Source organism: Eschscholzia californica, unplaced genomic scaffold (assembly GCF_041429995.1).
Source record: "Eschscholzia californica isolate CP2 unplaced genomic scaffold, dmEscCali1.0.p SCAF_4, whole genome shotgun sequence".
NCBI lineage: Eukaryota > Viridiplantae > Streptophyta > Magnoliopsida > Ranunculales > Papaveraceae > Eschscholzia > Eschscholzia californica.
The window spans coordinates 35,847,404-35,858,242 of record NW_028238461.1 but is presented as its reverse complement, the minus strand read 5'-3'; the positions used below and the strand labels follow the sequence as shown (position 1 = coordinate 35,858,242).

Genomic DNA, 10,839 nt, shown 5'->3' with positions numbered 1-10,839 from the left:
AATTTCTTAAATCCAAATACTTCTCAAACTCTTCCTCTCCAGATCCCACTAAAGCTCATCACTCTTGGATCTAGATGGTCCTAAAAAAACACTACGATAACATTGGTAATCTCATCACGTGGGAAGTTCACACTGGTGATCACATCAACATCTGCACTGATAACTGGATCCCAGGTCTCAATAACCCAGTCCCTAACACCTATAATTCTAATCTTACCAAAGTTTCGTAACTTATTTCCAATCATCATTGAAATGACGAAACCCTGAGCACCAATTTCGATGAACCAACTCAAAATCTCATTAAAGCTATCCCTCTTTACAATGAAGATACAGATCAAATGAAATGGGCCCTCAATTAAGCTGGTAACTTCACGGTAAAATCTATGTATCAACACTTAAGCATCAACAATGCGACAATCACCTCTCAACCACCTCAACCTTATAATTGGAACTTCATCTGGTCTCTTCCGACTATCCCCAGAATACAACTATTCATATGGAAAATATGCACCAAAGCTCTCCCGGTTAGGGAAAGAATCGGAAAATATATAGATAATAATATAGCTTGCCCGAATTGCACGGACACAGAAACTATAAAGCATGCCCTTCTTCATTGTCCTCTAGCAAAAAATATTTAATTCTATTTTAATATCTTGTCGTCTAATATTTCATCGGTTACTGATTGGATTTTTCATGGCAGGATCAGAATCAGTACAGCTATACAGCAACCAATGTTCATTTTTCTACTATCCTATGACATATATGGAAAACTCGATGTTACCATTACTTTCAGCATACAATCAATAATACTAGTACTGTCATAAAAATGATTTTGGCTTTTGCTAAAACCAGCAAAAGTATCATAAAACAGTCTTCTAGCCAGATGGAAAAATGGCAACCTCCATTGTCACCCTACCTGAAAATTAATGTGGATGCCTCCTTTACAAATATTAACTCTAACATTGGCACCAGTCTTATAGTTCACAATGAGCAATCTCAATTCATAGCAGCGAAAGCCACATCAACCCGAGCCAGAAATAGTGAAGAAAGCGAGGCTATTGCTATTCTGGGCGGAGGAAAATCAGCATAACACGATAACAATCGAAATTGACAATATCAATCTCATCAAGCACCTGAAAAACCCAAGGCACATAGTTCAATGGAAATCAATGATCCACATCAGAAAAATCAAAGAAATCAAGAACCGTCTCGAAGCGTCAAATTCAACCATACCAAGAGAATGCTTAATCTTCTAGCGGACAAACTAGCTAAATGGGCTCGCAAAAAGAATAGATCTAAGACTTGGACCAATGTTCCGTACTTTTTAGTTACTATGTATTGTAATGGTACTCTGCTCTGGCTTCTTAATAATATTCCTTAGTTCAACAAAAGAAAAAAAAATGTATTTCTGTAGTTATAAAGTTATAATCCAAGTTAAAATAAGTAAATTTTTTTTGCTCACTTAGTGGATGTGGGATGGACATGCTCGGGGGATTTTTTAGGGGAGAGAAAGAGCCGCGATCGTCTCCCTCCTTTACTTTTTCCCCAAATCAGCTCCAAACCCTAGAAACCACCCCCAAATCCACCATCCCAACCAATCCCAATCACACATGCAACCATCCACAAATACTCTACACCACCAATAAAATATCAACTAGAAATCTTATCTTCTATTCATCTTTTTCAACCTATTAAACCCTAGATCTAGACCTTTTGAGGAAGTGGTGACTATAACTCCGCAGATCAAAAGATCGTTATCAGGGAAGTTTTTTCAACCTTAGCTGGTAGTTTTCTAGGGTTTTGGTTCTAGTAATCCACTGCATGCACTTAGTTCTTGCCTTAATTTCTTTGATAGGTGCTTCTCTAGTTTTCTTATAGCCTTTGTCTTGAAAGTAGTATCTCTGTTAGGTGCCTCTCTGGTTTTCTATTAGCCTTTGCTATGAAAGTAGTAGGATATTAGTTGATTCATATTTTAATCTACATCTCAGCCCCATCTCGTGTTTCTACTTTATGTTGGAATCCAGTCTGCTATCTAGGTCTTACTCTCATCCTTATTGACAGTGTCATGAATAACTTTCTTGGTGTCATGAATAGCTTTTTGCATTTCTTCTTGAATTTTGTGAGCGCTAGATCTGACGGCAACCATACTTCCACAATCATATCTATGTTTCTGAATCTCTTGGCTTTCAAATGTGAACCGTTAGAGGTCAAGATTATAGTTCAACGGTTGGTGGTCTTCGTCTCACTCCGGTTAATCGAAGATTCCAATTTCTCTTCTATTTTAATTAAATGGTACTCTAACGTTAATTCACCTCCTATCACCTTACATTTCATCTCCAAGAAAGCTTGTAACGAATGGAATCATTTCATGTTTATTTGGATCCATCGCTTAACTTTATGGATCATGAGCTCTTATCGTCTGTCTTATAAGAGATTTAATATTAGGATTAACTTACCTTTCGACCTAGGTACAGGTATGTCAATCTTAGTTGCCCACTTTTTGTCTCTTTTGCTTCAGCTCAATCGCGGTCGAATTCTTTCGTGTTTGATCTTCGAATAGATTTTACTACTTGTCTAAGGTCCTTAACATGCTCACTTCCACCCCTTGTCGCAACTCATTTGCGATCTTTTGTCGAATTAGCTGAGTATTTATACCCGGGCTATGACGGCGATCCCATTTGATCAAATTCTACTTTGTGGAACTCGAACGTATTAGGTCTCTGCATATGGAGAACACTGGCGGGATAACTCGGAACCATCATTTGGCTCCACCTTACAGACACCAATGTTTCTTTCTGGAACTTCGTGTGTCTGTTTAATTCATCTTACATGTTACAGGAAGGCAGGTACTAGTTTCATCTTTCATTCAATCGGAAGGAATCTGAAGACCAATTTTCACATCATCCTCTTGAAGAGCTGTCAGGCATATAAGCTACAGAATGAAGGAAAATCCACTACTCGAAGTTATTTTATGCAATCTCTCAAATCTGTATTTTGTTGCATTACTTTATTTACGGTTTATGTTTGTCTTTTAATTTGGATGTTGTAATAGACTCTTATAGTTAATGTATGTGCTTTCACCAAAAAAAAAAAAAGTGAATGTGGGTTCTTAGACTAAATTTTCTATAAGTTGTTTAACTTTTGCTTCCAAATACATCCGGATTAACATGTGGTTATCATTTATGTACAATTAAATTATCTAGAGATTGTTTAACTTCTGCTTGTAACGGTTATCATCTATGTACAATTAAATTATCTTGAGATTGTTCAACTTTTGCTTGTAACTTTTTTAATAGTGAAAGGACCCAATTCAAACTTAGCACGGAATTTCAAAATTCTAATCCGCTGCTCTGCCCAGGGATTGTATGATCCTCTAGTAATTGACCTCAATATCTTCAGAGAATACTCTAAAAATAAGTGTATTCTTGAGATATCTCTTTTTAACTATTGCCACAACATTGTAGAGGTCTAAATTAAATTTAACATTGTAGAAATTTTTTAAACAAAAAATCTAAAAATCCTATATTACACTCATAATTTCTTTTTTCAGGAGAAATCGACTACGATCTACATTAGTCGTTACAAAGCATTGCTACATCATGAAGATGTAACACGCACGATAACCGCCTAAGTTAAACTAATAATGAAAGAGGCCTAAAGCCCAACAACATGAAAGACGCCTAAAGCCCGACAAACTTATTACATTATTTATATCTTTACCAATCGAAATTCAATGACCATGGATTCCACCTCTTGTGGGAATCAAACCTGGGACTCCGGAATTTTATAGTTTGTGTCACCAACCACTTGGGCTACCAAGTGTTCACTAAACTCATAATTTCCAAGTGTTACATTGGACATGCTTTTACATTCCAATACAGTTTTTTGGGCTACCAAGTGTTCACTAAACTCCTAATTTCCAAGTGTTACATTGGACATGCTTTTACATTCCAATACAGTTTTTTTTATCGAAGAACTATCCGTTCTATTTGACTAACATACCTTGCCAGATCCTCCCACTGACATGGACATAGTGGAGCCAACATCTCCTCTCCAATCTGCTTGAAGAAACAGGGGAGCCTCCTACAGAGTTATCAAACCAATGATTCTTGCTGATCTATTGAATTCTATCTTTCTTAGGGTGAATAAATTGCAAATAAAGATGAGCAGAAAAGCTTGGATGTGGAGCTAATAATGGCTATGAAAGAGCAGGAAAAAGAACATTATGGAAGCTACCAGTGGAACAACATCGAAATCTTTACCCATTTATCCAACAGAAGTAAAAAAAAAACTAAAAAAGGAAATCATCAAATGTTGAATGGACTTTATAACAAGATAAGAATAGTAGTATCATGGAGATATTCTAAGCATGCTAGTTTGCTACAGAATGAGAAATATAAACACGAATAACAAGAAAATGATTTATGGCTGAAAGGTTAAACATATTGACAGGAAGAATTATCGGAGGAGGTGGTTCTCTTATTCTTATTCACCATAAAGCAACTGAATTCCTTACATTTTGACCAACTAGATGCCTTCTTCTCATTCTTCCACAACCTTGTCACCATCAACTTGAATAGAGTTCTCAGATATGCTGCCATTGCTGCTACTATTTCTCTGCAACACACATTTTGTATATTAATCTCTACCAATTAACCGAAACCCGTACCAAAATTCTAAAATTATGACAGTTCAAATGAAGACATTACGTGCTCATGTCCAAATTTAATTTATCATTTGAAGATTAAACTTCCATTTCGTGATTAGCATGAATTTTCATTTCGAAATTAGTCAACTACTTTAAGAGGAGATAAAGTTTTACTTACAATGGAGAACAGGGAGATCGACCACCATTTACGTAGTAAATGAACAAGTATGAATCATAATGTTGGCCCTGGATGTAATAAAAACCCGACAGTCTTCGTATGCATTTAAACATCATCTTCTGGTAGAAAAGGATGGCGGGTTCATTATAAGCAATAACATGGAGGTAAACTGCTTGACAATTCGGAATGCTGGATGCATACTTTATAACCTCCCGAACAAGTGAACTCGCTGAAATCAAAAAACAAGTAAAAAAAATCGTTCGAAGTTTTAATAATAATAGTCAATGTACAGGAAAAGTAGGACGGATTTGCAGATTATAATATCCAGGGGCAAAGAAATGACATAAATGCGACAGCAGAAGCTTTGTCTGAGGTTTACTTCATTGAAATAGATAATCCTCTCAAAAGAATTCTTTCTAACTCCAAAGTTTACTAACCAAATAAGTTAAAAAATCATTTCATATAGAAATATGATGAAATCACCACACCATGACCATAACATAAAATTTTACCTATTCCAAGATTTCTATAAGATTCGGCCACCCCCAGTGTAAGGATATAGACAAGTTGCTGATCTTCCATAGAAGAGTCATATCTGAGCATATCACCTATCTGTAAATGTAATGTTAACAAACTGCTTTGCTGTATCCTATCAGAGTATCATAAATGAATTTATCATTTGTTAAAATACAAACCTCGCTGTCATTGGCTAAAACAATTCGTGCAGTAACAAATCCAATAAGCTCGTCACTTCCGCCATCAGATCTATTAATGTCGACAGCCCCCCAAGACACAATATCCCTGCCACTTACAGCATTGAGAAAGAACTCACTTTCGTACCTGAAAACGTTATTTGCATCAATCACAGGTTACTTTAGAACAGTAAAGCTCCAGATTAAAATTCAATCAACAAACAGTTGATCTAGAATGACCCCTACTTGCCCCTCTCGATTACCACAATTTTACTGTTTTCTGGACGTCAAGATGCAAATCTCCGTCATTATTAGGGAGACTGAGCTAACAGACATGTTAAATTTAGGTCACGAAGGGTGATATGATCCAATATGGTCGACTAGACCCTCTATGTGGCATTATTATATAAGAAATCAACTTTACCTTATAGGAAATAGATCACAATGTATTCGCTCAAGAACCCCAAGATCAGAGGGTCGTAAAGGCCTATAAACGATCGACGAGCAAAGAGGATTCTTCTGGTCCATCATCGAAAGCTGCACTATCAATCCCCTTGAAATATCTTAATAAATTGGATAGCATGTGAAATAACTTCCTTTTCCATCTATGCCACATCAAGCGTTGGATCCATGCAGTCCTCACTGGAACCTGTACGATCCATAATACAATGTTCTTCAATTATTGGAATCGTACTTTCTACTCAAGAGTCAAATATTTCGGAAACATTGGATATGTAAAACCAATTGGACCTTAGTATTCATATTTGCTTCAGAGCTTCAACAAGCCTACTTATTTCTTATATTCTTATCCTACTATAACTAGCCACATTTAAAAGAAGATATTAACAACAAATCCATTTCCCAACTAATTTACGAGACTTCAAACTTTCGGTTTCTAAGCATTCAACCCACAAAAAACACTCATGACCTGTTTAGAGTAATATACTCATTTTTCATCCAATTACCAAATTTCAACAAATCAATTGTTAAAGATAGGGAGATAAACATCTAAATTTGTTTTGAATCATCATAACACAAAAAGATCAATCAATCAACTTCGTAAGACAACATCAACCTATCATCTAATTATCTTAACTGAAATTCAAGAAATAGTGCATACTACCTCAAAACCCCCAAAAAGATCAGCACTTTAACAATAATACAAAAACACAAAAGCACTATATGAAAAATAAGGAAATCAATTGATTAGCATGACATAGGGTCAAATCAGAGCACAGTCTTTTAGAGTCATTAGGGCTATAAAAGAAGATAAAATTCACCTAAGTGTAGAGTTTATATAATCTATTGAACTGAATAATAACTAAATAAACAAGTCAATCATTGCCCAAGTCTAAAAATTAACCAAACCCTAATAAAACGTTTGGGTTACTATTGATTGATAAAGATCAGAAGAGACGCAAAACACTAACAAATCAAATAAGTAAACTCAAATTTAATCTGTCAAGAATACAATTAGATTCTAGCACAAAGCAGGAAGACCCAGATGAGATTTCTTTCTTCTAAGGAGAATTCAAAACTTGTACCTGATTCCAGGTTCTTGACTTGGAGAGATCGGAGAGATGTCGACTCGTGGATTGTGGAGTTTTGGAGAGAGAGAGATGGCCTCTATTTTTAACTTTTACTTGGGATTGTGAAACTTAATCTTCTTAAAGGGGACGTGTGAAGTCATTCCCTTAGAGCATCTCCAATGCAAAACTTAAAATAAACTTTATTTGGCTTATGTGTTAAGTCTCAATTGAGTTTCTCTTTCCTATATGGTTAATTTGAGTATCTCTAATTCAAGTCCTTCTCCAATGCAACACTCTAAAAAACTCTAATAGATACACATGTCAACACATACATTTAATAGGAAAAAGTGGTTGAGAGAGAAAAGTTTCCTATTGGTCCGAAAATTAAATTTGATGACTAGGACACTTAAGACTCTCAAAAGAGATCTCAAAAATAGAGTTTCTAGTTGAGACATCTTAAAACTTAATGCTTCCACATCATCTTAAGATCTCAATTGAGTTTTGCATTGGAGATGTTTTTTCTCAAAAAAAAACTCTAAAGTCCTAGGTGGCACTTAAGATTTTAAGATTGAGTCTTGCATTGGAGATGCTCTTAGAGCATCTCCAATGGGACACTCTAACAAACACTCTAAAAGTCCTAGTTGTCAAGGGCCAATAGAGATTCTCTTTCCTAAATGTCAATATAGAGACACTCTAATTTTTGTTGGTCTCCAATGGAGATCTCTAAAGTGTCTACACTTAATACACATGTCCTTTTTCAATTCAATAGATAAAAAGTAGTTGAAAAGCAAGATTTTCTATTGGTTGAAATTTAAAAGTAACACTTAGAGAGTCTCAAGTAGACACTCTCATTTTAGAGTTTCTCTCTCTAGACACTCTATAATAAATGTGTCCACCTCATATTAGAGTGTCTAATAAAGTGTTCCATTGGAGATGATTTTTTATCAAAAACTCCAAAAAATCTATGTGACACTCTAAGTGTTAGAGATTGAGTGTCCCATTGGAGATGCTCTTAGTCCCTAAGAACATCTCTAATGCAAAACTCAATCTTAGAAATGCGAAGTGCAACAAAGGTTTTTTTTAAAAATCTAATGCAAGACTTAATTAGGATCTCAAAGATGATGTGTCTATTTCCAAAGTGTCATCTTGATATATCTCTAATTGTCCAACTCATTAACACTTAAATTTCAATCAATAGAAATCAAGTCTTCGTAGATTTCCAAAATAACTTAATATTTTTTTACAAAAATAACCATGCCACATAAGTAGAAGAACAAGTTTAGAGTTTTGCATTGGAGACATACAAGAGTTGAAGATCTCTATTTTCGTCACCTAGGAGTAAGAATCTCAATTGGAACTCGACAAATAAGGAATAAAGATTTTTTTTTTTTTTTGAGTTTTGCATTGGAGATGCTCTAAATATTAGAAGAAAAATGTTGTTTGGAGCGACACTATCATACCGACACAAAAGCGAACGAATAGGAAAACGACACGTGATGCAAAAACAAAGAATCGCGTGTACTAGGAAGTAAGCATTTTTGTGTTTTACGCTTCAGTTCGCAATTGTACCTTGTTTAAAGTCAAGTCCCTCCACCCAAAGACAGGATATGGAAGGTTGATCCTTTCAAAAAAACGAAAAATTCGATCTTCAACAAGCAACACCTGAAACCTAACAATCAGAGATTCGTGTTATTCATTTGATCATCAATATGTAGGGTATTTGATTGTTTTGCAAACAATTCAAACTTCATTTCAATATTTCGATTTGCCTTTTGTTTATTATTATTATAGGTTTATGAGGTTATCAACGATCCATAAATGCAATCAAAACATTCATCTTTCCAAAACCCTTATCCTAAAGGTGGGATCTTTTCATCATTATCATTGTCTTATACTTTTTCTAGTTTTGATTCATCAATTCAAAATGGAAATGAAAGAACTTTAGATGATAATAGTTTTAGTTCACCATCTATGTCTGGTTTAGTTCATGAGAAAAATACTTCTTCTCCTGATGTTTCAAAACCTAGACTTGTAAAAGTGAGAAAACACTCGGTTTCTAGTAAAGGGCGGAAGATTGATTCTGGTGTTCAAAAAAAAAAAGTTCCTCCAACTTCTGGAACTTCAAGTAATGGTAAATTGAATGGTGTGAATCCCTTTGCTTCAAATTCCGCTGAAAATTTTGATTTTGTGTTTGGTTATAATGAGGCAAGTGCAAATTCGAATTCCAAAACTAGGGGGTTAGGTGAAAATGTTGGTAAATCTCTTCAAGATGAGATTAGATGATGAAGTTGAATATAGGAAGAGGAATGAATGATAGGGTAAAGTCGAATTTGGCTGGGGATTCCGACAAACATGAAACAAGAGATTTTGCATTTGGGTCTAATAGGGTAGTTACAGAGTTGGACCCTAAAATAAGTGGATTAGGTGGTAGTGTGGAATCCATATCCTTTTCTTTGGGCTGAGGGACTTAATTCTAAACAAGGTATAATTGTGGAGTGAAGCGTAAAACAGAAAATGTTTATTCCTAGTTCACGTGATTCTCTGTTTTTTTTCCACCACGTGTCGAATTCCGATTCGTTCGCTCTCCTACCGGATTTGAACAGAATAACGTTCCAAATAGTCTCTAATTCCATCACAGACGAGGTTTCAGATCTTTTCTTGTTCATTTTTCTCCTTTCACTTAGACGGTTCGGGGAGGGGGAGGCTGAGGTTTGTCCAGGGCCAGCCATAAGATGTCGCTTTGAAAGAGTCGCTCTAAACAACATTTCTCATACTAGATATAACTCGTGCCCACAGAATTCAGAATACTTTGTAATCATGAGATGCGAGGGAGGTTGACAATTTTATTGATTTAAATAATGAAAAAATCAATCTGAATAATAACAATTACAATAGGAGCAAGAGAGTGAGAAAAAATGAAAATTTAACGACAGTGAAACACCTAATAGAAAAGCGAGAGAGAGCGAATAACTGTTTACATAAATAAAGAGTAATAAAAGATTATCAGTGAAGATTATAATTTACAATCTATATGATTCTAAGAAAATCGAATCATCATAGACAAGTATATTTAAGATAATCACAATTCTTTGTTAAGAAATTACCAGTTTCTCTTGAACTAAATAACTCAAACTTTTAATTAGAAATTATTGGTGGAAGGTTCAAATTATACCTTAATAATACAATAAGTCAACTATTAACACAAAATAGGCCAAAAGTGAAAAAATACACATTTTGAAATGCACCAAACAAATCATTTTTGCATGCACCATTTTTTGGGATTCACCTGTCTCGAGGAAGTAGAGAGTTGGATCACAGTCAGCATTGTCCATGACCCTGCTTGAATCTCGAAATAATGTGGGAAGTATGTGAAAGTCAGCTCGGCACCTTGAACTCTGCTCTGTCTCGAGGCAAATATAGAGGTGGATTTGAGTCAGCTCTGCCCTGACCCAGTTCCCATCAGAGACATGAAGCGAGGAGGCCTGCAAAAGTCAACTCAACACCTCGAACTCTGCCCTGGCTGGAGAGAACGACAGTTATGGGACAGGTCAGATATACCGAAGATCCATTTTTCATACATGGCCCATTATGTTAGAGAATCTTTAATTTTCAAAAAATACACACTCAAATCATATAATATCCTCGAACGACCATAGACGTGACTTCAGTCGAGTCGTGTTCTCACACCCGCATCATATTAGTCGTGCCTAGTCACCACTTCATAAACCGATATAAACATATCAGATTTTTTCCTAAAGGTACAACAATTGACTCACTCGAGCATCAAAATGT

At 35.4% G+C, this 10,839-nt stretch overlaps 1 protein-coding gene across 2 annotated transcripts; it reads right to left on the bottom strand.

Annotated features, from left to right (window-relative positions):
* Nucleotides 1-4,312: 4,312 nt before the first annotated feature.
* Nucleotides 4,313-8,106, bottom strand: LOC147544349 (histone acetyltransferase MCC1-like). Of its 2 annotated transcripts, XM_086637410.1 has the most exons (7): nucleotides 8,058-8,106; nucleotides 7,063-7,211; nucleotides 5,943-6,167; nucleotides 5,522-5,666; nucleotides 5,339-5,438; nucleotides 4,827-5,055; nucleotides 4,313-4,617 (listed from the first exon to the last, which is right to left on the bottom strand). In XM_086637410.1, exons 3-7 carry the CDS (start codon nucleotides 6,047-6,049, stop codon nucleotides 4,437-4,439), a joined length of 762 nt encoding a protein of 253 aa, XP_086493536.1. In that variant the 5' UTR covers nucleotides 6,050-6,167; nucleotides 7,063-7,211; nucleotides 8,058-8,106; the 3' UTR covers nucleotides 4,313-4,436. The 2 variants fall into 2 exon arrangements, with proteins under 2 accessions (XP_086493536.1, XP_086493535.1); XM_086637409.1 differs by lacking the exon at nucleotides 8,058-8,106 and having other exon boundaries at nucleotides 7,063-7,236.
* Between the last annotated feature and the right edge of the window lie 2,733 nt (nucleotides 8,107-10,839).

What these genes read in the sequence shown, in the direction of transcription:
- LOC147544349 (XM_086637410.1), bottom strand. Translation starts at nt 6,049, where the DNA reads ATGATGGACCAGAAGAATCCTCTTTGCTCGTCGATCGTTTATAGGCCT. An exon ending in TGTGATCTATTTCCTATAAG is followed by an intron (nt 5,667 to 5,942) that starts GTAAAGTTGATT and finishes TAACGTTTTCAG; the next exon opens with GTACGAAAGTGAGTTCTTTC. An exon ending in TTATAGAAATCTTGGAATAG is followed by an intron (nt 5,056 to 5,338) that starts GTAAAATTTTAT and finishes TTTTGATTTCAG; the next exon opens with CGAGTTCACTTGTTCGGGAG.